This window comes from Oryctolagus cuniculus, chromosome 5, assembly GCF_051225735.1.
Source record: "Oryctolagus cuniculus isolate XC-2025 breed Fujian yellow rabbit chromosome 5, ASM5122573v1, whole genome shotgun sequence".
Lineage (NCBI taxonomy): Eukaryota > Metazoa > Chordata > Mammalia > Lagomorpha > Leporidae > Oryctolagus > Oryctolagus cuniculus.
This window is the reverse complement of record NC_142871.1, coordinates 7,320,070-7,347,164: the sequence shown is the minus strand read 5'-3', so window position 1 is coordinate 7,347,164 and position 27,095 is coordinate 7,320,070. Positions and strand designations below refer to the sequence as shown.

Here is a 27,095-nt window from a genome sequence, read left to right as displayed (position 1 = left end):
TGGAAGTATGAAGGTGAATGAGATCTTTCTGTTAATGGAGCTATAAAGAAACATTGAGCTTCTACTCTGCACGAAGGGCTACACAAATACTAAAATTCGCAAATGTTATCTAATTCTAAAGTAGCGTCAAGGGTGAATTTTAGTTTATTGATGTAGGTGGCCTGGGCCCAGTGAGCCACTGCAGGGATGGAGCTGCCAGCCCACACCACGGCTCACCACAGTGCCCGGGACACACCCAACCAGGAGTGTTTTGGTTTTTCAGCCTGACACTTCCTTTGCCAGAGAAATATTCAAATTTATCTAAAATACAAAACACACTTTCCCAAGCAGATCCATTTATTTCTGGATTTTTCAAAGAAAACCTGTATCTACAGGCACCTCCACCCCCACCATGTTTCCATGTGTGGCCACCTCCCGCAGCCCTGAAGACTGCAGATGCCCCCACGGCAGTGACTGGGGGTGGATGGCGGAGGGCACCACATGCTGTGACGACCACTCTCCAATTTCTGGGAGCAGCCAATAGAGACATGAGGTTCCAGAAGGTTCTTGTTACCCCTCTATAAACTGGAGACTCTTACAGGAGTGAGAAGTGTCTTTCTGGTGTTGCCAGTGTGCCCCAAGAGAGCTAAGTGACTGGAGATTTTATTGGTTTGCACCTTTGAGATTTCTGGGTGGAGGTTTGGGATGTGGAAGTGAGGGTAGGAGGAGCAAAGCATTATGGGAGACAGGGTTGAGCCGATCCCACCTCCGGCCTCTTTCCCAGCCTGGCTGACTCTCTTCATCCTGGCTGGCCACTCAGGGGCAGCTCTGGCCAGGGCACCTGGAGAAGAGCGATCCCTCAGGCCTCCTGGGTATCACCCATAAAATTATACATATATATACACACACACACACACACACACATATAATGCTAACGTCATGTATGTTGTTTGTAAAAACAGCTTTCATGGTATGAGGTAGCTGTCTCCAGGGTCATCACACCTGTTGTCGATGTGGACACGTCTGTTTGGTGTTCAAGTCTCTGCTGTGTGCTTGGGCAGCAGGCTGCCCCAGCGACCCCACAGATGCTAGCTACAGCTGGGTCAGTGGAACTGTCAGTCCTGGGGGAAGGAGCTGACTTTCGTCTTTTATAAAGAATCGGCAAGGTCGGAGAATGTGACCTTGCTTGAGCTGGGGTAGTCCGAGTGTGGAAACATAAGCGTCATAGTTCTGATGCATCTTGGAGTGAACGCTGGCGTGAACCTCACCTTCCTCATCATCTCAGCGCACCTGCTCTGCTCACCTAAGCTGGGCTGTCTGTGTGCAGAAAACAAGTGCAGTGCATCACACAGCATATTTTGCAAGCACTCATTACATGAATATTAAAAAAAAAAAAAACTAGCTTGCCTACCCCATGCGGGCAGCTGGTGACTATGGGATTGGTCAGCATTTCCTTGCCTTGTGATCAATGCAGTTATTACCTGAGCCTGAGCCCGCCCTTACACATCCTAAACACAGCCCTTGTCTGAAGCTGAGGTAGGGCCCACGGCAAAGCGATGGACCCATCGTGGAACACCTCCACCTGGGGAGAGGGTCTGGTCCAGCTTTGTTAGCAAGTGGCATAGGCGAGGCTTCAACTATCTTACAAATGTGCATATGTGGAGAATGACACCAAACTTTGTATCCAGCACGTAGGGCCGAAGACACACTTCCTACAGGGAGGTGTTCTTACTGTCACTTGTACAGGTAGGGGAAGGAGAACCCTGTTACCGCAGGGTTCACATGGAAGCTGAAGGTGGAAAGAAGACAAGTGATGGAGGCTTGGGAAGGGTTAGTGAACCGTAAAGTCACCCCCACACACACAGCAGATCCTGGAACAGTCATCACTCGTGGCTGTTTGGAGCAGTGCTGCTTCTGAGTCAGCCGGGAAGATTCACAAGGCATGCCTTGGGAAACTGACTCATGCTCATTTTACAGAGAGCAGGGTAGGAGGCAGAGCTGTCTGGTTTGCTTTAAGAGATGGAGGCACCCGGGCAGGGGACAAAGGCAGGACTGCTATGTTTTCTGCATGAGAGCTAAACTCTTCAATGGTGACTGGTCTTTTGTTTCATTAACTCCAGAGTCAGGCTGTGGCAGCTGATGGCTACAGACTTCGTTTGAAAGTCATGTTCCCTTCCGACACAGAAGGAAGGTCAACCTCGCTTTCTACAGGAGAAAGACAGGTGACTCTCGTCATAACGACATAACGGAGCAGGTCCCCAGGTGGAATCCGGAGGAAAAAGGCAGGCAAGGTCCTCCAATGTCACAGCCAAAAGGGAGCCGATGCCAAGGAGTGTCTCAGAGGAGCTATGACTCACAGCAGGTGCGACCACCCCACTCCCAGCCTCACAGGCAAACAGGGCGGGGTGGGAGGGAGGCCCCTCAAGGCTGACCTGGAGGGGAGCCTGTGCAGTAGGCCCCAGGCAATCAGAGAAGCGCTAGAGGATCACAAAGTTAAAAAAGCAAGTGTGAGCTGTGGGAGATGGGGAGCTGCCAATCAACACGGCTGCAGATGGGAGGGGTCAACGCGAGTATACAGTCCCAGGGTTCTGGTCACAACTGTAGGCATCTCCAACTGGGAGTTCACGTCCAACCCCAGGGGACTTGAACTGTGCGGGAGCAGAAAAGACACCATGGCTTCCCTTCTAATGATACAGCAAGGACCCCAGAGCCCTAAACCCAGCCCGAGCTAAGCCATATTGCGCAGAGGGGCTGGACGTGTGCCTGCTGACATGAAAGGGCTGCGTCTTCAGGATTAACCCTGCACCTTAACGGAATTCCTTACCGTTAATTAAGACAACATGAGAGGAACCTTGGCTTCAATAAGCACGTATGGACACCTGCTGTGTCATTTACTTTAATTATCGCAGTGACCTTGTGGGCTGGGATGACTGGTTGTGAGCTACTTGGTCAAGGTCACCCATGTTGAGCTGAGAGTGGAGCATCAGTATTTGGCCTTGGGTTTTGACTCTGTTTCCTGATTCCAGAATGTCTCAACGCAAGGCGGTTCTGCTCCCCTGGGGGAATCACAGACATGTCTAGAGACATTGTACGATTGGGAGGGCCAGTGGCGGCCAGCAGGTGGAGGAAGGGACACTGCTAATCACACTGCAGTGAGAGAAAGATGCCCCGCCCAGTCCCCGGGGGATGCCTGGCACCGAGGTTGGGACACATGGCTGCCAGGCATAGGCTGTGTCTGGAGACAGAACAGTTGTTCTGAAAAACAGCAGCCTCAGACGCGGCGGGGCCCCAGCAGGGCTCTGGGCGTGCTGGAAACGAAGGAGAAAGCCCCAGGTTCTCCCTGGCAGGCAGGGAGGGAGTGGAGAGGCAGGCAAGCTCCCAGTGGCTCCCGAACATCACTGTGCACCGAGACCAGGAAGGACAGTGGCCTTGGCGTTTCCATGGGTTCCTTATTTGTCTTCCAGAATATTGAAGGCCAGCGCCTCTCGGAATACAAATAAGCAGCTCAGGTGATACGCGGCTGCATGGATGGTGTCCCCAGAACATTCAAAGAGTAAAATGTCAGTCGAAAACAACGAGAAAGATGGGATCGCTTTTGAAAAATCTCATTGGTAAAGATGGGATTTTCCTAACAAAAACGTTCTGAACTAGAGGCGTCTCAGAGGGATTTTGAATTTAAACCAGATAAACGGTGCCGGGGGTTCTGGGAGATTTGTCAGAGACAGCAAGGGCTTGTCTGTGGCACTAAACGATGGAGCAGAACAGCAAAACTCGCGGGAGAGCCACGGGAGGAGCTGGCCGAGCCGTGCCGAGAAGGCAGAGGGCTCGGTGCCCCAGACCCTCGTGGGCTGAGCCTCCATGGAAGGAGGGCGGGCAGGTCTCTGTTTCGGCACTGAGCCGAAGCCTCGCGCCGCGGTCCCCATATTGGACAGTTGATGGATTTATGAGTTGCAGGCAGAGTCTAGCGTCTGGAGAGCGCCCCTGAGGTTACATGAGCTGCACCTGCTGCTGTAGGTGCTGCTGCCGGCAACCCCCCCCCATTCCCCAGGGGCTCAGAGGCCCCGGAGATGCTGGGGCTGCAGCACCCTCCACACTCGACTCTGAGACGGGGGTCTCACGGCTGGGAAAGACGTCGCCATGGAGGAACACTCTCCTAGGGAAGTGGGGAGAGCATTCGGGCTGGTGCCAGGCCTCTCAGCACACAGTCCTCCAGGGGGCTCCTCCTGGGAGGTCAGAGCCCCCGGGGGTGCTGATCCTCACTGCGGGGCCTAAGGAAGCCATGAAGACACAGCTCAGGGGGAGAACACAGCTACGCGCCTCAGCTGTACCTCCGTCCCCACTTTCATACCCATATACGGGGCCCGGCTAGTTGGCAGTTATTTAAAATACAGTAGTCAGAAGAGACACCTTCTCCAAGCCTGTAGGAAGGATTTTTAATCATCTTTGAGTAAACTCCAATTTCCCTGAAATTGAAGAGAATTATTTCTCCACTTCAAAATTCAGTACGGATTCATTGAAGGACCTTTTGATCGCCTATGGTAATAAAAACATGAAATTATCAGTGCCCCCCCCCCAAAAAAAAAAACCACCCAGGAAATGAGTCAACTCCCGGCTCTTAAAGGCTGACTTAAGACACTGTTACCTCCTGTCCATAAAGAGGCTTGCTTTGCTGATACTAACCATGACCTTTAAGCCATTCCTCCACCCGATTTAAAAGCCCAAAGTCTTCTGGAGGAGTCACACGGCCGCTTCCAACCCAGGAGGTCAGGTCAATGGGGCAGGGAGCAGAATGCCAGGCTCCACGGCCCGGGCTTATGGGGATGAGGGAGTTGCTTCCGCATCATGGGATGGGACAGTGACCGCCCTGCTTGTTTGCAAGGTGGTGACGTGGAGCGCAGGTGGCTTGCGCTGGCTTGGACCATGCTGGCTGAATTCCAGGCTGACCGTGGCCTGGGGTTTAGCTGTTCATCCCCTGGCCCCACATTACACACCGACACGTCTGCGTGCTGCTGGATGAAGCTGTTGAGTCGGCTGCCGTGGAGATGAGCAGTGTGGGAGAGCATCTGCTGGGGCGCAGGGGAAGCGGCATGTGTCCCCCTCCTTGCTCCCTTTCCCCGTGGACGTCTCAGTAGCGAGGCATCCCGTTGTAGAATTCTCTGCTAGTGTGTCAGCAGCAGCCTGCTCTCATTGGCTGCCAAGGGGCCTCCCTGCTAATTAGACCAGTGATTGTTTTCTGCAGTTGACCTGGGGAGAGTGAGACTCAGAGATGAACCCATCCACTCAAGGTTAAGAGAGGTGCGACGGCAGAGGGGGTTAAACTGCTGCCTGCAATACCAACAACCCATATGGGTGCTGGTTCAAGTCCTGTCTGCTCCACTTCCAATCCAGCTCCCTGCTAATGTGTCTGGGAAAGCAGTAGAAGATGGCCCAAGTGCTTGGGCCCCTGCCACCCATGTGGGAGACCTGAAGGAAGCTCCTGGTTTCGGACGGGCCCAGCTCTGGCCATTACAGTCATGTGGGGAGTGAACCAGCAGATGGAAGGCCTCTGTTTCTCTCTCTCTAACTCTGCCTTTCAAACAAATAAATAAATCTGAAAATTAAAAATATTAAGAGAATGAGTAAGGACCATGTCAGGGCACGAAGGCCCTCCGAGGCCTGTGGTCTCCCACGGCGTGGCCGGGTGGTACGCCTCACCACATGTGCCTTGAGTACGTCAAAGCTGCAGGGTTTAAGGAACGGAGCAGCGTCACTGGGGTGGGGGTGCTCTTGACGACGAAGCTCATTACCTTTTCTCTGAAATGTCTCCGTGAAGAAATATGGCAGCTTTATAAATCACGCCATATACATTAGCAATCATAAATAGACAATTCAGAGAGCAGCAGGTAAACACTGTTGTTTACAGGAAAACTAGCTCTAAAAATGGTTACAACCAAAAAAAATAGAAAGTCATAATCACCAACAATCATTATTTTTTTCTTTTTTTTTTTGACAGGCAGAGTGGACAGTGAGAGAGAGAGAGACAGAGAGAAAGGTCTTCCTTTGCCGGTAGTTCACCCCCAAAGTGGCTGCCATGGCTGGTGTGTTGCTGCCAGTGCACTGTGCCGATCCCAAGCCGGGAGCCAGGTGCTTCCTCCTGGTCTCCCATCGGGTGCAGGGCCCAAGGACCTGGGCCATCCTCCACTGCCTTCCCGGGCCACAGCAGAGAGCTGGCCTGGAAGAGGAGCAACCAGGACAGAATCCGGCCCTGACCGGGACTAGAACCCGGTGTGCCAGCGCCACAGGCAGAGGATTAGCCTAGTGAGCCACGGCGCCGGCCCATTTCAATCAGTTTTAACTTCGATAAAAACAAATGTGTTCCAGCCATTAATGCTGCTCCTTCCCAAACTGATATTCTGGAAGGCGGAGCCTAGGGTTCAAAGGCGACTATGTGTTCTGCTGCTGCAGGCACCTCCCAAAGCCTTCTCCATGCCAAGCAGCAGCCACAGTTAAACGACAAAGGCCAGGTGGCTGGCACGCGCCTGTTACCTTCTGCAGTGCATGGAACTGGACTCAGCGTGGAGGAGCTCACTACAAGGCACTGGGCCAGGCTCCAGGCACCAAGGCAAGAAGGGTGGGAGGCCGGCTGGGTCAGCAAACCTCTGGCTCATCCCCTGCAGAGGGGCCAGGCTGGGTTCCAGGGGAGGGCGTCCTGGGCGCTCTTCCTCCAAGTCTCACCCAGGAAACTGTCAGGCCTGGAACAGGCCCTCGATAGCTGCCAACGCGTCCCCACCATTTAAGGAACAATCGATCTCTCCGAGGATGCCTTCTGGGATGGGCAGGAACACGATCTGTTCCAGGATCGGCTAAGAAGTGAGCCACCGTCCTCCAGGTGACCTGTTCCTGGTCAACCCTCGAGTTCGTGAGACCCGGTGCACTGGCTAGCCATGCTTCCATTCCCATGCACTGTTTCCAGTTAGGCTAAACTGGTGCTCCGAGCGCTGGCCATGCTCTCTGCAAGGTCTCTGTAGCCCCCCCTGTTAGCAGTCCACGTACAGCAGGCATTCAATCAACAGATATTAATTGACGTGGTGAGGTTGTGCTGTGAACGCCCGAATCCCTCCTGAGAGGCTAATTCGCTGTGTTCAGCCTGTCTGCGGGAAGGGAGGGTGTCCGAGCCTCGGATAAGGGCTGCCTCGTGGCGCTGGGCACATTTGTTCCCGTGATGGATGGAGTGACACTGCTGACGTGCAGTATGGGCAGAGTCTTTACATGTAATTTATTCTGCATTTCAATTACTTGGGAAAAAGACTTCCTGTGGTTTCAGCTAGACATATGTGTAAGCTACCAGCTTAATGGATTTATTCCTGTTTTGCTAAGTAACAGTTATTTACATATATATATATATAAAACCAAGTCCCTCTGGTGTGCATTCTCACTCATTCTTGGCACAGCCTTGCCTAATCAGGGTCTCTGGCACAGTGCCAATCCTTTTATTTCCAGGTGGCCCCTGCCCGCATTTTACCCTGGATTCCAAGAGCACCCACCCTGGGTGTCCGGACCAGGCGTCAGGGGTGAAGCTTCCGTCAGAAGCCAGGAACCTCGAGATCCGCTTGGCCTGGCCTGAGTCCCAGCATCGACACATCTCCCATCTGCCCTGTGTGAGGCCCCCGCCTGCTGGACCTATGAAGAAGGGGAGGAGGAAACGTACACCACGTGACGCTCTCTCATCCCAGAGCTGCCTGGGGAGGGGAGGCCACTCTGCGGGGTGGGGGTGGGGCAGGGGGGGACTCAGCTGGGCTCCACGGCACACCTGGCTGGGCTCAGGGGTGGGCCCACCTGGATCCCGCGGAGCCGTGGGGGCCACCTGTGCTGAGGACCCTGCCTGGCTGCATCACGTGGCGTCCTGGAGGCCAAGAGGACGTGCCCCTAACACAAGGCCCAAGACCCTGGCTCCGGGGTGGGGCGAGATGGCTCAGGGAGCAAGGAGCTGAGCTTGCAAAGCGGGGAGCAGCTTCCCCGGGGCCGGGCTTCCCTTTGCCCTGGAGTCCAGAGGCCTTGGCTCCAGAGAGGTTCCGGAGGGCGACATGAGGTAGCGGGTGACCGTCATCCTCCATCAGGAGCAGATGCCAGCCGGGAGTGGCGGCGCAGGCAGGAACACGGAGGCTCCGTGCACGCTGCAGCCCCCAGGGTACCACAGGCTGGAGAAGAGATGAGGCCGGAGCCTGCCTGGGGCTGACCCCCGGGACACCGTGGTTGGGGGCCTCTGGGGAGGTCCTGCTGCCGCTTGGAGGGCGTGAGGGTCCCCAGCAGAGCCACCGTGACTCCGAGGGGCCTGGTGGGAGTGGGGAGCACAGATCCTGATGCCCTGAGCCTGGCAGAAAAGGACTCAGACGTTGGTGGGCCGTGCGAGGACTTCATGGCGGGACCCCGGCCACTCTGCGACACCACGGGAGCCGCTTCCTGTCTCCCTGGTGTATCGGGCCTCCCCTCGCTGTGGAATGAAAGCTCTCCGCAAATGAGACAATTAACCCTGATCCAACTCCTCAGCACCCGGGAAGGGGAGCCGGGAGGGAGGCCCGCGTGGGCGGCGGCAGCTGCGGCTCTTCCTGAGGGTTTAATTCCACCCCAGCCCCACCCCAGCGCTCCGTCTCCCCCCTGCCCCACCCAGGAGCGCAGTGCTGCCCCCCGCCCCCCCCCGACATTCCTTGATCCTCCTGAGGTCCAGCGGGCGCCCCTGGACACTGGAGCAGCCACCGTCTTTCCCACGTGCACAAGTAGGCTATTTTTTTTTTCTCTTTAGCCTAAATAGGATTTCTTTTCTTCTAGGGCAGGGTAGCTGACTTCTTAATGGTCTTTCAGGAAAGAACCCGGTAGAGGGAAAGTCTCCTCTTTTAATCCCATTTTCCTTCTCGCCCCACACTGAGCGGTTACCATAGCAACACCCTACCTGCCACTGGGCCGGTTAAGTCTCCCTGTGAAGTTAACTGCAAGCTGCTCTCTGCTCACTGACCAGCTTCTCCCTGCGTGTCTGAATTCCCCCGTTCTCTACGGCATGTTTAATCCAGGGCTTCCCGTGGCTAAGACCCCAAACCCCCTTCCACGCTCCTACCAGACTGATCCTCCAAACCTTTTCACAACTGATCTCGCTAGGAAATGCAGCTACATTTTGTCTTCCTTATAAATATCTTTTCTTCTGCTCATTGGCCTTAGAACACAGCCAGTGTAAGGAAAACCATTCTGGGGGGAAATCTCCCCTCTCCCCTGCCATGCCTTCTTTCTTCTGTCTCATCGGTTTTTAAGAATCTACAGTGATGCCAGCATCTCACGTGGGCACTGGTTCAAGTCCTGGCTTTTGCACTTCTGATCCCGCCCCCTGGAGGATGGCCCAGTGCTTGGGTCCCCGCCACCCATGTGGAAGACCCCAATGAAGCTCCTGGCTTCGGCCTGCCCAGCCTTGGCTGGTGGGGCCACCTGGGGAGCAAACCAGTGAATGGGAGATTTCTCTCTCTCTCTCTCTCTGCCTCTCCTTCTCTCTAGCTGCCTTTCAAATAAATAAATCTTAAAAAGATGTACATATACTGGATTCCTTCATAAAGTTCATGACAGAATGGGGTGAAAAGCTAAGTTTATTTTGGTTCAAAAAATGTTGCAACCCATATTTTTGATAATATGCATTTTCTGTGAATTTGTTGAAGAGCTCCTGTATATATGATTTTACCTTTTTTTGCACCAAAATGCACTCAACTTTTCATTCGTTTCCATGAATTTTTTGAAGGGCCCTCGTGTGTGTGTGTGTGTGTGTGTGTGTGTGCGTGTGTGAATGTAAATATTCAATTACTTCTTTCCAGTGCTCAGAAAACATGGAGGACAGTGTAGGAGGCATTTGTGAACCTGCCGCTCAGACACAACACACACAGCTGTGGAGCAATGCTGCTTCGAGCTGTACAAAGAGGTTGCCGAGGTGGTCTGAGCTCTTTGTCTTCCTCTCCTGGTTTCCCCCGTTTCTTATTCCCTCCCCTCCTCCCTCCTTCCTTGTCTGCCCTCCCAGAAGCCGCACTTGTCCTGGGCTGGTGTGTCTTTTCCACCCAGGACTTTGCACTTCTGTGACATATCCACGTGCCAGACTTTTCTATGTGCTTCCCCCTCGCAGTGAGGGTGGGGTGGGGATCGGGAGACGTCCACGGCTGCACGCTCCAGGGCCGCAGTCCCTGGCAACCTGGGGAGCTCAGGGCCCCAGGGGCACCAGCTGATCCACTGTCCTTCCATGTATTTGCTGGGAAACTCTGGCATGCCCGAGTCCACAAGAACCCTCCCGGGTGAGTGGCATTGCTCTTCTAAAGTTAAAGCAGCCAGGGCCGCGGGTGATTTGGGGACCTCTGGAAGCCCAGTGTTTCCGCCCCAGGTCACTGCAGAGTGGTGGGTCCAAGGTCTTCTCTGTGACAGGGGTCAGTGGAGGGCAGCGGGGTGGCGCCGGGCATGCATAGGCATTGGGAGCGAGATCGTCATTTATCTTAGGCAAATGACTTACGCTTATTGACCTGGATGGACCTGACAGAACCGCAGCTCCCTGTAGTAGTGTTACAGTTACTTGATTTATACTTGCGATTTATAATCTGTGTGCCCAGTCAATGCTGCCAATATCAGAAAGTAATGTCTGAGTTCAGATTCTGGTGTTTGGATTTTGTCTCAGGATCCAGTACATCCCCTGAGCAAAATAACCATACAACCAGGTCCCTGGCGACTGAGAACCCAAGGAACCAGGGAGGAAACCAAACAAACCTAAGGAACTCAAATAAGATTTCAAGGTTATAAAAAGAAAAGGGAAGATTTTCCCGTGTGTCCTAACACATCCCATCACTGCTCATGATGTGCCCCAGGGAGAGGCTACCTGATGGAAAGCAGGTCACCCAGGAAATGCAGGGCCACGGCACGTGGACTATCCACCCGTGGTTGATGAAGACTCTCTTGCAACAGGACAAGAAGCCAGCCCAGAAGAACGAGCGAGGGAGAGGCTCCATCGAACAAAACCATGGCGGGCATTGTCTCATCTCAAAGAGGAGGTCAGGACCAGCAGCAAAGATTGATCCTGCCCACCCGCCCACCTGCCCACCTGCCCACCCAGGAGGCTGTTGGCTGTTGCAGAGCCAAGTTCAAGGGCTCCCATCTCCCACTGACCCGTTCCTCCTCCTCACCACGGTCTGGAGAGGTCAGGCACGTGTGGTCTGGCTGCATGCACTGCTGCACCCCCAATGCCCCAGCATGCATTGCACTTGCTCTCCAAGAGTAGTCAAAGAAAGTTTACTCCTTGAACTTGAGAAGGCACCTGAGTGTTCTTTATACCTCTCTGAGTCCCTCCTAAGGTTGGACGGCCAACAGAAGACTCATCCAATATGGACCACAAATGTAGGGGCTGCAAACTCAAATGTATGGAGGGCATGCATGACAGCCTCTCAGGTGGTGTCCCCTTGGTCCCCTGAGCCACTGAGGGGCAGGGCAAGCCATTCCATGGGATGGAGCTCCGTTTGTCGTAGGAACGTTATCCCTGCCAGGGGCATCTGATGTGCCCCACGCCGTCACTCACTTGAAGACGTGCCCTACATCAGTCTGCATGGGCCCTCCAAAGCCTTGCTATTTTCTTGCCTCCTCTGTAAGTTCTACCTATCTATGAGCTGCTATACAATTGTTTTCTGTTTTCTTGAGTTATTTAGGGTTACTCTAAAAGGACCATCATGTCCCTAATATAAATAGGAAATGCTGCTCGCTGGCCACAAAGAGAAGGTAACTGCAAGGAGTCAGACTAGGGCGGAGCCCAAGGCCTGCTTTCTTCCTGTGGCAGAGGCACGTGATCAGTGGTGGAAACGTGGGTTGGTCTTCCATGAGGCTGGGACGGGAACTGAGAGGGGCGACTTCCACACGCTGCATTTCCCTGTAAGCTCACCGCATCTTTACATCTCCCAAAGGCAGCTTCCCACTGCTGCAAATGGACTGCTCGCAGGCGTGAGCCCTTTGGCCCTGCATTATCTCACCGGCAGATACAACAGTCCCGGCTTCTCCAGTGAGCTCCTTGAGAAGCACTCCAGAGAACACGATGCTCTGCCACGTCCCTCTTGTTTGGTACCAAACATGCAATATCAGCTTCCAGACGTGGTCTGATTAACACGCATGGAGTTCCTGTCAACATACTTCTGTCAGAGCATCACTAGTATGTGACCCTCCCGAGGGAACCTGTTGTCCACGCCAACGCTCCATGGGGAACCCACCCAGCTCTGAAGCTGAGGCTCACTCTGAATGGCCAGTGGCCTGACTGAGGAATATGAGCAGGAAAATCCCAGGAGAATGTGGCTCTAGGACTGGTCTTGTGCAGTGTAGACAGATACTGGCGGGACTGTGACGGATGTGCAAGCCCAAGTGGGCCAGGAGCTATAGACACGATGATACCAGGTAGCCCACGAGTGGGAATTAGACTCAGGGGGCGGCTCTGGTCCACATAGAAAGACGTGGCCAGTCCACACAGAGCCTGTAAAATACGTAGACAACTGGTGCCACCTTCAAAACTTTTAAACTGAATGTATAAACTTAACATGTTCTTAAGTAATTCCAGTGCTTGATTCAAAAATAAAATTTTTTCTTAGGACCAATAACTTATGAATAAATCAAAATAAAACCCAATGAGCATTAAGTTCTCTTAGAAGTTCAATGCCATTTACAAATTTTGTAGTAAGAGTTCAACTTAATACCCCAAGTCTAAATCAATTATTCAATTAAACATTTCAACCTAAGTAAGCAGACTGATCTGAATCCTTAATTAAACACATTCTTTTAAATTTTGAAGTCCACAAAATTCCAAGTATACACACATTTCCCAGCATAGCACTACCTCCATGGTTTTGATGCTCTCAAATATTTCTCTACACCAGGAGTGAAAGATAATTGGCTCCTGCGGAAAATAGCGCATTATCCCACACAACTGTTTCAGGTTATGTTTCTAGATAATTTATGGAATTTTCTTCTGAACTTGCCTGAGGTTGCATCCTAAGCAAAAATTTTCGCTCAGGACCGATGAGAATCTTTATCATGCCCCATGAGGGACCTGTTTACTGTTGCCATGGTGAGGAGATGGGCATGCCCTTGGTACTAGATTCAGGTTTATATCTGTATCATCCATGTCTTTGTCTGTATCTGTATTCTCTCTCCCTCCCAAATCATTTGACTGGATTTTTGTACCATTTCCAACTCTTGACCTTTGGACTCAAAAAAATCCATCATGTATTCTGTCATAGCTCACATGGAACCACACAGGGTTTCTATCAGATATTAGCATGTAGCTTGCTACATTTTTTGATATTTCTTGTGGTTTTGTCTGATAATTCAGTCACAAGTTTTAAGTTCACCGCATATCAATTCACATAATCCATTTAATAAAAGCTTAAAAAGTGATCCTTAACAACAATATCAGGCTGGAGACATCACACTATCTGATTCAAAGCATACTACGAGGCTATATTAATTAAAACAGTAGAGTAATGGCATAAAATCTGACATATAGATCAATGGAAAAGAAGAGTCCCAAAATTCATCCATGTATATACAGCCAACTGGGTTTTGACAAAAGTGCTCAGACAATACATTGGAGTACAGATAATCTCTTCAACAAATGGTGCTGGCAAACTGGATGTATATATGCAGGAGAATGGAATTAGATCCGTACTTCTCATATAAAAATGAACTCAAGATGGATCAAAGACCTAAATTTAAGACCTGAGACTATGAAGTTGTAAGAAAATGTAGGGGGGACACTCTAAGACTTTGGTGTGGGTGGTGATTTCTTGGATAGGAACCCCAAAGCACAGACAACAAAATCAAAACTTAGGGACTGGGGTTGGCGCTGTGGTGCACTTGGTTAATCCTCCACCTGCGGTGCAGGCATCCCATGTGGGTGCCGGGTTCTAGTCCTGGTTGCTCCTCTTCCAGTCCAGCTCTCTGCTGTGGCCAGGGAGTGCAGTGGAGGATGGCCCAAGTGCTTGGGCCCTGCACCCACATGGGAGACCAGGAGGAAGCACCTGGCTCCTGGCTTTGGATTGGCGCAACTCTGGCCGTGGCGGCCATTTGGAGATGAACCAGTGGATGGAAGACCTTCCTCTCTGTCTCTCCCTCTCACTGTCTGTAACTCTGCCTCTCAAATAAATAAACAAAAATCTTTTTTAAAAAAAAGCAAAACTAAACTCAGATGCTTCTGCACAGCAAAGAAATGATCAGCACAGTGAAGAGATATCTAAAAGAATTTGAAAAAATATCTGTGGGCTACCTGTGTGGCAAAGGATTCAGATCCAGAATTTATCAGCAACTTAAAAAACTCAACAAGAAAAAACCAACCAAGATAAGAAATGGGTAAAAGGACCTTAAAAGACGATTCTCAATAGTAGCGACACAGATACAAATGGCCAACAAATTTACATGAAGAAATGCCCACCATCACTCATCGTCAGGGAAATGCAAATCAAAACCACAGTGAGCTATGACCTCACCCCTGTCAGAATGGCTGAAGTGCAAAACACAGCGAGGAACAGATGCTGGCAAGGATGTGGATAAAGGGGGACACTTAGACACTGCTGGTGGGAACGTCAATTTGTGCAGTCACCGTGGAGAACAGTGTGGGCATTTCTTAAAAAACTAGACTTAGACTTGTCATATGACCCAGCAATCCCACTACTGGATCTAAACCCAAAAGACAGGAACACATTGTATCAAGGAGATACCTACACCACTGTGTTTACAGCAGCCCTGTTCACAATGGTCAAAATACGGAATCAACCAAGGTGTGCATCATCAGATGAATGCAGAAAGAAAACATGGCATACCTATACGATGGAATATGCTACATCTCTTAAATGGCATGGAATTCTACCATTTGCATCAAATGAACGCAACCGGAAGAAATCATGTTGAGTGAAATGAGCTGGGCGTGGTCAGACAAATACCACATGTTCTCCCTTGCACGTGGGAGCTAAGATTTAAGAAAAAGAGAAAAAGAAAGAAATATCTGTGTGTATCAGTATTGCTGCAAATATAGCTTTGTCAAACTTTGTTTTCTACTTTTGTTAAACTAATGGTGAAGAATGTTATGCTAAATAGTTTTAACGATCTGTGATTACTTTGAAATTTACCATATATGGGTGAAATAGTCATTTTTCCATCTGATTATTGTTTATAACTATTGTCTATATTTCTCCTAACTAGGGGCTTTGCTTTTCACTTGTGGAAGTCTTTATTTCCTGGAGCATTAAGCCTGTCCCTGTAATGTCAATTACAGATAGTTTATCTCAAAAGTGAAGGCGGGAAGGGGGAAACGCAGAGGGAGTGAGGGTGTAGGGAAGGAAGGGGAGGGAGGGAATGTTATTATATTCTTAGGATTGCATCTGTGACGTGTATCTAACTGGTTAGAAGCTAAAAAACTCAAAGTTAAAATTAAAAGAAAAACACAGAAAAGCAGAAATATGAAAACCTTATGGTCAATGAGGGCTTGAACCTTGAATTAGCAAGTACTACTGAGTACTGGTGAAGAGTGAGGACTCCGAGGTCAGGCTGTGGGGAATCAGAATGCTGGCTTCCTACTCTTTTTCATTTTGCTTTATTCTTTAAAGGTTTATTTATTTGAGAGGCAGAGTTATAGACAGAGAGGTCAGTCTTTTTCCATCTGCTGGTTCACTCCCCAAATGGTTGCAATGGCTGGAGCCGGACCCATCTGAAGCCAGGAGCCCAGAGCTTCTTCCAGGCCTCCCACACGGGTGCAGGGGCCTAAGCACTTGGGCCATCTTCCACTGCTTCCCAGGCCATAGCAGAGAGGTGGATCAGAAGTGGAGCAGCCAGGACTTGAACCGGTGCCCACATGGGATGCAGGTGACACAGGTGGAGGCCTAACCTACTATGCCGCAGCGCCGGCCCCTGGTTTCTTACTCTTAACCACTTTGACTCGAGATACAGCCAAGTACAATGTGTGGTGGTCTGTTTTCTGTGTTAACTCGGGAGGCTACAGTAGCCAGTTATAGAAGCCAGCACCACCTTAGGCCTTGCTGTGATGGTGTTGGGTAGACGGGGTTGACATTTATAATCCCGTGGTGTTAAGTAAGGGACATTGCCCTCAGCCTTGGGCGGCCTCGCCCAGTCCATTGCAAAGGCATCACTGAGGTTTCCCAGAGGCAGAGGAATTCTAGCATCAGCTCTGCTCCGTCTCCAACTCTGGCCTACCCTACGAATTCAGACTTGCCAGCCCTACAGTCATGGAAGCCAGTTCTCTGAGTAACAAGACCCTGGAGAATCCTGACCAAGGCCCTTGCCTGTTCTTCTCCTTCCTCCCTCCTTCCTCCCCTCCTCCATCCTTTTTTCCATCGGGTCCAAAGGAACAAACTTCGGGTCCTCCATGCTGGGACCAGGAGCGGTGACTACAACCTCGTCTCCAGTAAGATCAGCGACACACTGACTGCCAGTCAAATTCTGCTTCCAACAGGGGCGTGCGCACCCTGTGTTCTGCTTCGCGACATGAGGAGCTGAAAGAGTACCACCCGTCTTTCCTACGAGATGCGATAGGAGTGCTCGCTTGGCATCTGAACGCTAACTCTCACGTCAGGATACGCGCTAAGAAACTGGGCTGTCAGCCGGCGCCGTGGCTCAATAGGCTAATCCTCCACCTTGCGGCGCCGGCACACCGGGTTCTAGTCCCGGTTGGGGCGCCGGATTCTGTCCCGGTTGCCCCTCTTCCAGGCCAGCTCTCTGCTATGGCCATGGAGTGCAGTGGAGGATGGCCCAGGTGCTTGGGCCCTGCACCCCATGGGAGACCAGGAAAAGCACCTGGCTCCTGGCTCCTGCCAGGATCAGCGCGGTGCGCCGGCTGCAGCGGCGGCCATTGGAGGGTGAACCAACGGCAAAAAGGAAGACCTTTCTCTCTCTGTCTCTCTCTCTCACTGTCCACTCTGCCTGTCAAAAAAAAAAAAAAAAAAAAAAAAAAAAAAAAAAAAGAAACTGGGCTGTCAAGGGAGAGCATGGTTTCTTCTCATTTCTGTTCAAGGAGGTGGACTTGACAGTGTGCGGACCTGTTGCTGGGGTGTCAGCTGGATGGTGGTGATGAATCCGCGGGGCGCAGAGAGGCAGTGAGTTCTGCAGGTCAGAGGCTGCATTGGCAGGACAACATGTAGCATATTCCTCTTCAGCCACTTCTCACACTATCCTGGGTGCCGTCAAGACAGGAGAGAACCCTGGAACATACAATGAGGTTCTTGAATCAGCCTCCACACACCCAAGGTCAGGGAGAAAGGAGCTGGCAGGCATTGGGGTGGCTTTGGAAACCCCTCGCCGTTGAGAAATCTTTTCCAGTTCTGTCACTGGCTGTGCAGAGGAAGAGCCGGACGTTTGTGGTCTTTATCCAGCATCCACGGTTCTAAACTTGGTCTGTGTGTGTTGCCTTCATGCACGTTCCTAATACAGGATAATGCCAGCTGTGGGACTTGGATATTCTGTGGAATTTGAGCGTCTCAGCCTGGGAAGCACCTCGTTTATTTAAGGGTACCATGCAGCAGATGTGCAGTTCTACCCGAATCTAGGATGTGTGTGTGGGAGAGCAACGAAGCCAGCATGTGAAACTCAAAGCCAGCATTGGAGCTGTTGAAGCCCCATTAGGTCAACTCAGCTTCCTGGAGGTCAAGTCCTTTACCTGGACTTCTGAGTGAAGTCCTTAGCTCATCTGAGCCTCTTTCAAATGTCACCTTTTCCAGGAGACCTCAGATAACATCGTCCTTTCCTTCTCCCAACTGTGTCAGTTTCTCTGCCTTTTCTACCCTTGGCTATAAAAACTGCTTCTGAAAAAGCTGGAGTCCCCCACTTCGTGTGTGCTTCACCGTGGTGTTTGGGCCTGAATGGTGAGGAGGCCAGCGTTTTGTAGATGATCACATACAAAGGTCACACAAAGTGGCTGTCTGTTGTCCTTCTGTTGTGGGTAGTCGGAAAGCAGGTGCAAACCGGGGCCAGTGCTGTGGTGCAGTTGGGTTAACGCCCTGGCCTGAAGTGCCAGCATCCCACATGGGCGCTGGTTTGAGACCCTGCTGCTCCACTTCTGATCCAGCTCTCTGCTGTGGCCTGGGAAAGCAGTAGAAGATGGCACAAGTCCTTGGGCCCCTGCACCCACGTGGGAGACCCAGAGGAAGAAGCTCCTGACTCCTGGCTTCGGATCAGCACAGCTCCAGCTGTTGCAGCCAATTGGGGACTGAACCAGCAGGATGTAAGACCTCTTTCTCTCTCTGCCTCTCCTCTCTGTGTGTAACTCTTTCAAATAAATAAATAAATCTTAAAAAAGAAAAAGAAGATGCAAACCCCCAGGAGCCCTGCAGAGATGGTGACTGTGTGTTGTGAGGGCTATGGGCTATTAGGTGACACTGGCCAAATTATCATGCAGAAAATGACCACCTTCTGAACTACGTGGGCTGCTCCAAACCTGGAGGGCAGAACAGCAATCCACTGTCTCTTACCAGAACGCCTATGAGAAGGGAAAGAAAAACAGGGCTTTTTACACATTCAGATTTTCTCTGCTAGAAAGGACAGCCCCTTTCTGTCCTGCAGAAGCCTACAGACACCTCAGGGCCACTGAGGAGGGGCAGCTGTCTCCCCGTGCTTACGCGTTGCAGAAACGTGTCGTCATGGTCATTATTGGAGAAAGCGATTGAAATTTTAATTATTAAGTAGAGGGACTGGAGAGCACTTCCACGGAGCGTCCGGCGCTCCCGGGGTGAGCGGCCATCAGTGCCGCTGATGGGAACCTGGACGTGTGATGGTTGTGCTGTGACCCCTGCCGGGGCAGAGGCAGCAGTCTGCCTGCCCCCCACCGCTGCCTGTCTCCTGCGATGTCGGCTCGCGGTGTACCGCAGAGCCAGTGTTTAGACCAAATGCGCCGTAATGTGAAAACATCAATGATGTCCTTCCGGTGCTCAGATGAAGCACGCTTGCCTTTGATTTAATAGCCAAGGAGCATTTCCGAGGCACACAAACATTTCCACCGTGAAGCGCGAAGGTTACGCTCAGAATCCGCGTTTGTTTTCTTGTGCAGAACAATGGACACTGCGTTGATTGGCTCTGTGCTCTCCACACAGTACTACTCCCCGTGTCTGAATTCCACACCGTCTGCCAGGCACTGGACTGCAGCAGGCGTGCTCACCAAAGCGAAATACTGCCTTTGCCAGCAATTGCTACATGTTGGGGAAAGTGAGGCGCGCATGGTCACTAGGACTCACTAGCTGCTTGGTCTAAACCTTGTAATCACCAGAAGCCCTGAGTGTGTATGTGTGTGTGTGTGTCTTGTGTGTGTTTTCCTTTCGAAACCTGTAGGCAGTATCATCGTTCGAGTGGCCTCAATGCCTTCATCTTAGCTGGAGCGAGGATGGGAATGAAGATGACGCCCGGGGTGATCCAAAGGCAAGGCTGAGCTCTCCAGGGCTGCAGCGCTTCCTGGCTCAGACAGTGCCACCTGCTGTCCAGGGCCCCTCGAGTGACCTGATGGGCAAAGGAAGCCACCTGCAGATGGGCAGTGTCTGCTCCTGGTTGGTCACCACGTTTCAGGGGGAGATTGGTACTCCAGGTTAATTGCACTGGAGACCTGTATTTGGGTTTCTCTTCCTGCCAAGCCGCCAAGACCAGGAGATGCTCTATCCTCTATTGGAATAGTGAGAGCATTCTCAGAGCACACTTGGGGTAACTAGTCCAGCATCTGATGTAAGTGAAGTGACCCATCTGGCTTTAGTTCCCTTTTGAGAAAGTCCAAGCTATATAATCACTGGAGCCCACGGGAGACTTGTTGTCCAAGGGGCCAGTGTCTCCTGTTGGTGGAGTGCAGAGAGCGGACTCCAATCCCCCCCCCCCCCAACTTGTGAGGGTGGGATTTCCTGAGTCCCTAGATCTGCTGCAAGAATGCTTGGAATTCCCAACCTGTGGGGCACCGGGCCTCCCTGACACCCAAGCCCAGCTTCTCAGATAGCCTCTCTGTGGTCCGCTCTGGAACGCCTCTCCGAGGAAGGTATTTTCCTGGTTTTCTCTACTCTGTTTTGTAATAGATTTATCAGAGGTTGCAGGAAGCTTTTTGCTCCAGTGGTAACGGTTCAGTTGTTTGGTTTTATTTTTGTCTTCCTCTCCTTCATAATCCAAGGGCTTTCAATGACATGCCCCCTAATGGGAGATTTCAGGTCCAGAAATGGGTCAGAAGAAACTATTACATTGAAAGCAGGTGTCTTGGTGCTGCTTGTTCTATTTAGATGGGATAATTGCGGTTGACTTTTGTGAAAGACACCTTTAACACTAAGTCCCATATCCCTCTTCATTCAGCTTAGCCATCCATCCAGCCCATCATTCAGCTTCTCCTGTGTGTCCCTGGGGCGTAGTAGGCATGGTGTAGGAACAGTGGGAACAAATATGAATGGTAATTGATTGTATAATTAAGAAGTTCTCTGCCCATAGTAGAGGACAGACTTGGAGGGGGTACAAAGTTTAAAACAAAACATTGATTGGCGCTGTCTTATGAAGTTGTAGTGGTTGCAATGAGAGAACTCTTTGTAAGGAAGTGCTGACGGTCAGTGTGTGAGGAGACCGTGGAGAGTGGGTCTGTCACTGCTTGGGAATAACGCACAAAGGCGGTGTAATACTCCCTCTGAGTGGTCTCAACACTGTCTACACTGTAATAGCTTCCCTTGGCACTGGGTTCATGTAGGAGGGTACAGGACAGGAAGTACAGTGGGTCAGCAGGGAGTGCAGAGAGCGTTTTCTAGAAGCTCAGTGACCACTCAGGCTTGGGGAGCAAGGTCATGCTGGAGTGTGGGAGCACGCTGAGGTAGAAGCCCCTGGTCATGCATGTGCTGGTGGAATTCCACAGGTGTAACTTCAAGTCATGGGAAACATAACTTCTACTGCCATGAATAAGGCTTCTAGGGAAGTTGACAGCTGTTTATAGTTCATGTACAGTCCTACATGTCAAGATTCAGCATAGCGATTAGGAGCCATTTTATCCTACACAATTATTACCTATTGATGCCATAAACTTTCTACCTGCCTCACTTTCTAGGACACTGAACGGAAGATCAGACACATCCTCAGAGAACTAGAAGGAGTTTCTTAACCAGTGGCTCAGAGGGAGCCATAGTGCATACAGAAGTTCAGAGCTGGAAGGAACACCGCAAATTCCAGAACCAAAAATGGTGCAATGAGAGTTGAGGATGTTGCTGGAGGAAACAGGAATGACAGAAACAGAAGAGAAATGGAATTTGCGGCCAGAAAACAAGCTGGACTCTATTAAGGAGGATAGATTTTGAGCCTATAGAGGATCATTGAATGGGGTGAGATTTGATCGTGTTTGCATGGAGTTGTTACAGAGCATGGATTACTGGGGGAACATGTTGGAGTCAAGAAGAGAGTAGGCTGTTAGAAGAGTTGAGGCAAAGGATGGAAGGAGCTTGAGTCAGTAGAACGGGGGGCTGGATGTGGGACTCATTCAGCTACAGGAATCAGTGGCCCGTTGCTGGGGATAAGAGTCTTGAGTGTGTCTACGGAGGACTACAGGTGCCACTCACTGCGAAGCTTGAGCTGAGAGGAGGTAGCATATGTTTGCATGTGGATGATGGAAGAGGCAGAAAAGTAAGTTAAATGTTGACATCTTGCATTTGAAATGCTTATGAAAATTTCACACGGGAATGTCTAGTAGGCAGTGTGAAGCATATTGCTGGAGTTCAAGGAAGTGGTCTAACCAGGGAGACAGACTTGGGGTCCATCCATTGCAGATAGGAGACAGAACCACAGAAATAAATGAGCTGGGGCTGGTGTGGTGGTGCAGTGGCTTCAGCCATTGCTCACAAAGCTCTCATCCAATATGAACACTGGTTTGAGTCCTGGCTGCTCCACTTCTGACTCAGCTCCCTGCTAATATGCCTGGGAAAGCAGCAGATGACTGCCCAGCTGAGCCCCTGCAACCCACATGGGAGACCAGGATGGAGTTCCCAGCTCCAGTATCGTGGCCATTTAGGGAATAAGCGGTGGGTGGAAGTGCCCTCTCTTTCGCTCCCCCTCTTTCTCTCTCTCCCCATCTTCCCCTCTCTCCCTCTCTCTCCATCTCCCTCTGTCACCTTGTCTTTAAATTAATAAATCTTTTTAAACAAGAAGTAAATGAGACATCCCAAAGGAGGACCTGGTTTGAAAACAGTGATGGATGAAGGACTTGAGCAGATCAAGTTCAAGGATTGGTAAAAGATGAGCTTGTGGTGCAGACTGAGAAGAACCAAAGGACTTGAAAAAGTTTATGGAAATGCAGTTAAAATTCAATTGTTTCGGTGTAAGAAATGCGGAATCCATGTGTATAAGGGGTCTTCAAGAGGTTCACGGAAAAGCATATTATGAATAAAAACTGTGCATGGATTTCAAAGTTTGTTTTTGCAAAAAATACTAAGCCTATCTTTTAATTCCATTTTCTCCACAAACATTTTGGTGTGTGCTCATATGTGATGGGAGGGATATGGCATCGCCAATGAGCAGTGTAGAGGCCAGTGGAGGGGGGCCAGAGTCCATGCTATCAAATGTGGCAGGCTGCTAAGAGCAGGCTACTCATCAGGGTCAGGACTAACTATGCATGATTTGTCTCATTCTTTTCTTCTTTGCACAATGCTGTCTCCCAGTATAATCAAAGTCTCGCCCATCTGGAGACATGGGATCAGGAGTGAGTCTGCAACCATTGATGTTTAATAATCCTACCCACAGAGGATTGCTTTGATCCCAATCACAAAGTCTGGAGAAGACCCAGATGTGCAGCTACCTCTGGTTTGTAAGCTGGCATTTTCCTGTTGCAACACCACAGGGAAAGGCATCTGAAGACCTGATTTGGTATTCAGTTAATACCATAGCCCATGCTTTCCCATTACCTAGAAGCTAATGACTATCTAAATTAGTTATATGGCCCAGAGCAAAGATAAGGTGGTTAGTATGTCTGACCAGTCATTAGAGTGTGTCTTTCTAGAAAAATATCCTCTCAAGTGAAATGACACCATGAAGTTCTATCAGCAGTATAGCTAACCCTTATTAAAAGGTCTACTTTGAATGTCTCCCCAGGGTAATCATATAAAAAAAAGAATCAAAATTTAATATGTCGTTAACAGAGGTTGACTTGCTGAAAAATAAGCTGAATTAGTTGGAAATTACTGCTCAAACATTCTGTAGCCGGCAAATATGACTCTGGTTCTCAAGAGAACAGTAGCAATAAAAAACACACAGCTATGTTTTGCATACCAAAGTTGGCATACTTTAAATATAATCAATGATTTCAGTTCAAAACTCGTGTAATAGCTTTTGTAGAGAAGGTTCATAGCCTGAGGCCAACCATATTTTCTATTTCTTCAGTATTCCTTTGCTCAATGGGTTTGTTTGATAGAGCATTCTTTATAAACAAGGCACTATGCTAGGCTGTAGGGTATACCAAGATGTTAGACGTTGTGTTCACTGTCAATTACAACACACTAGAAGCAGCAGCAGAGTGGTAAACACATATTTATATAAATACTACATAAAGCAAACAATGCTTGATGAGAATCATGGGTAATGGAGCACTAAGGGTACGTGGTCGGCAGGAGCACCTTGGGCTGGACTGTCGAGTAATCCCTTGCTGGGGACGCTGGCTTGCTGTACCCAGCAGAATTCCTGCGGCACCCAGCGGCACTACTGCCTCTGGATGGTTGCTGCCAGGTCTGTGCCGCCCCGAGCTGGTGTCTCTGCTGCCCACTCCATGGCTCATACCAAGGAGCCCACGCCCTCCCTGCTTCTAGCAGTGTCGTTCAGTTTTATCTGGCTTTCCTTCCTGCGTGCTTTCTAGAAGTCAACTGAGGGCAAGCAGACATTGGACTCCCTAAGTTGACCATTGAGTCCTGCCTCCCGCTGATCCTGGCCAGGCTGTGGTTGGAATCTGGCAGAGCACTTGGAGGGTACCAACTAGCAAAGTGGTGGGGGTCTTTGGGTCAATGTCCACTAAGTCCACTGGCGTTCTCTATTTTGATATCCAGATATGGAATAGTCTACTTTCTCAGTCCTAGTGAACTGACACTTCAGAGTTATTTGATTCAGCATGAATCAGAAATTCTACAAAATCTAAGTCTGGAAGATCCTACTGAAACTCAGCCCCAGCTAAATAAAGCAACATCAGAACACCATACTTAGAGACACAGTGTTGTGTAGCCACCCTACCATGATAATCCTTACCCAGTGATCACTTTGGCCAATATCGTCAACTAAAATTTGGAGACACCCAAATTCAAGTTGTGCAAACATTGCACCATGTTACTGCATTCAGTCAACTTTAGGAATCTGTCCTCCATGGAGCCTGAAGGGTGAACACCACTATGGAGACACCTTTTGGGTACATTCTCAAGCCAGAGATTTGATCAGGGAGACTCATGGAGTTGGCCAATTTCTATGGAGGCCCCGATTTATTCCTGGAATCTTTGAGTCTCGGAGATTTTGTTTTAGAAGAAATTTCGTTATCATTTTCATTTTGACAAGTGTATACACTGATATAACCCCCACTACAATCAGGATTTACAATATTCCATCACCAAAAAGAAAGTCTTCTGTTGTCCTTTCAGAGCCAACATCTTCCAGTCCATACTCCAGCCTGAGTCAATCAGTGACCTACCTTCCGTAACTACAGACCTGCCTTAGCTGTTACATAATTTTAAATCATATAGGATACTTTCCTTTATGTCTGATTCCTTTCTCTCAGTCCATCTTAAATATTCATAGTTGTTGTTGCATATATTAGTAGTTCATTAATTTAAATTGTTGATTTTATTATTTGAATATATTACCATGCATGTATCCATTCACCCTCAATTAACACCTGAATTACTTACAGCCAGGGGTTATTAGGAAAAAGGATGCTATGAAAATTTCTGCACATGTTTTTGTGTGGGCAATATTCCTGTAGAGTGTAGGATTTTCCTTGGCGACTACTGACGAATGGATTTGCTGAACTTCCTGGCGGGCGAGTATTTCCCTCAGTGAGAAATGGCCCGGCTGTTCCCGAGGTGGGTGTGTTGCTTCACATTTCCATCCATAATGGACACGCCACAACCTCAACAACAGCTGGCATTGCCAGTGTTTCTAACTTTAGCCATTCTAGTGAGCACGTATGGGGCACAGCCTTGTGGTTTTAATTTGCATTTCTGTGATACTGTTGATGTTGAGTATCTTTTCATATGCCTTGTTTGCACTATGTGGTTTCTCCTCCCATTTTTGGGGGGTGTTTATCCTTATTAGAGTGGTAAGTGTTCTTTGCATTTTCTAGATATGCAAATTTATTTTTAGTCTGTAGCTGGTAGTTTCATTTTTCTAAATCATCTTTTAAAAACTGCTTTAAAATTTTGATGTAGTCCAATTTACCCTCTTCTTCCCTTTTATGTTCTGAGTTTCCCTCATGCTAAGGAATTGTTAAGGTTAGGAGGTGGCTTGAGTTTGTCACACGGGGTTCACACGTGTGAGTCTTGGTCTTCAGTGTGATGATCTCGTGGTGTGGTATGAAACTTTAAGAGGTGGGGGAATAGTGGGAAGTTCTTAGGCCACTGGGGTAGCTGCCCTTAGATGGGATTAAGGCAGCTCCTGTGCGACCACTGAGCTGCAGGCAGTCCTTGCACTACTTGAAGGCAAAGCTTTCCACTACATTCTATAAATTCTCCCTAGAGCCTAGCGTAGGGCTATACCCACCCCTGATTTAGGAGAACGATAAGTTAATCAAGTGACCACAGGTATAGCCATGGAGATTAAATGGCACACCTGACACCCTTGGCGCGTCAGGAGAGAGGAGCGATCTACTGTCTCCGTACTGTAAGATCTCGTGCATAGTTAGTTACTCTTCAGTTACACAACGCTCAGGGTCATGTCTACGACGTTGTGTACATTTGTGTATTACCTTTCTTTGTATTAGTATGGGCCAGGTGGAGGGGTAACATGGAACCAGGGGTTCTGCAAAGCTAACATTTCCTTATACAGACAAAACCTTCCTCCAAGGTTCAGCCTCTGCTCCCGAATTGCGTGTATCCACTGGGCAGGGCTGCAGGGCTGTGCAGGAGACACAGGGTAGAGGGCGCGTTCCAGGATGGATGAGCCATGAGCTGGGCCACACGAGGGCTGACGTACAGAGCTAGAGATTCTTGTTGAGAAAAGGGAACCATCTGAGCATTCGCAATTCGAACACCACCTTCCCATCATCCTCCACCTACGTGAGACTAAGGAACGGACAGCCGTCTGGCGGCTATTTCAGTTTTGTTCCCATTGAGAGCCTTCGTGTATTCTCTGGGCAATATTCGAGGGAACACGTCCTTCCTCCCTCTCTGAAACCCTCATCTCTTGGAGTGTAGAATTCAGGATCTGCTAACTGAAGACGTTGAAGCAGGCTCAACGACCGGGATGAATCACATTCTTTTGGATATGTAAGGGTTTTCAGCCAATTAACTATGCCAGGATATGATGCTCCTCCATTCATCAGTATATTATTGGAAATTAATTGGTAATTTCTCAGCAAGGATAAACTCACATTTCTCGGCAGGGAAATGGAAAACTGAAGCATCAGATAGTTAAGTGACCTCTTGAAAGTATCCACAGTGAGCGACCCCTCGAATTCTGGTGTATGTGTCCCAAGGTCTCTTATAAACACCCAGCGAGACAGATTACACCGGTGTCAGAGGGAAGGGCCAGGCACCGTGATTTCCCTCCCAGTGCCTGCCGGGCCGCCGCCCCGCTTCCCTGGGCAGCTCCACTCCCTCAGGGCCACCGCAGAGGCTCAGCGCTGCAGGCACAGCCGCTTCTCACAGCTCAGGTCCCTGTCGTCATCGGAGGCTCCGGGTTGGAATCCTGGCGCCCTGAGCTGCACCGGAAGGTGCTGTGGGGGCTCAGGAAGCTCTTCAAACCAGGGACGCTAGCAGCAGGGAGTGTGCGAAGTGGCAGCCTCAGAGAGGAGGGTCTGAGAGCATCGGGCCTGGTTCTCCGCTCCCCGCGGCCTTGGACAGGCTCTGCTCCAGGCGGGGCTCTGGGTTCTGCTGAAGACCCCGGCGGGGGTGTGCTGCTGTTCTCCTGGAGGTGCG

The 27,095-nt window shown here is 50.1% G+C and overlaps 1 protein-coding gene across 8 annotated transcripts in view; it reads right to left on the bottom strand.

The window, feature by feature from the left end:
- Window positions 1-27,095, bottom strand: part of PRKN (parkin RBR E3 ubiquitin protein ligase) — a 1,393,119-nt gene that overhangs the window by 75,214 nt on the left and 1,290,810 nt on the right. The window contains exon 11 of one of the 8 annotated variants that reach the window (XM_089332479.1): window positions 13,356-17,207. The exons of the other annotated variants lie outside the window; for them this stretch is intronic. Within the exon in view, the coding sequence (XP_089188605.1) occupies window positions 17,190-17,207 (18 nt within the window). The 3' untranslated portion in view covers window positions 13,356-17,189. Of the gene's footprint in view, window positions 1-13,355; window positions 17,208-27,095 lie in introns of those variants that run through there. 8 annotated transcript variants of the gene reach the window in all.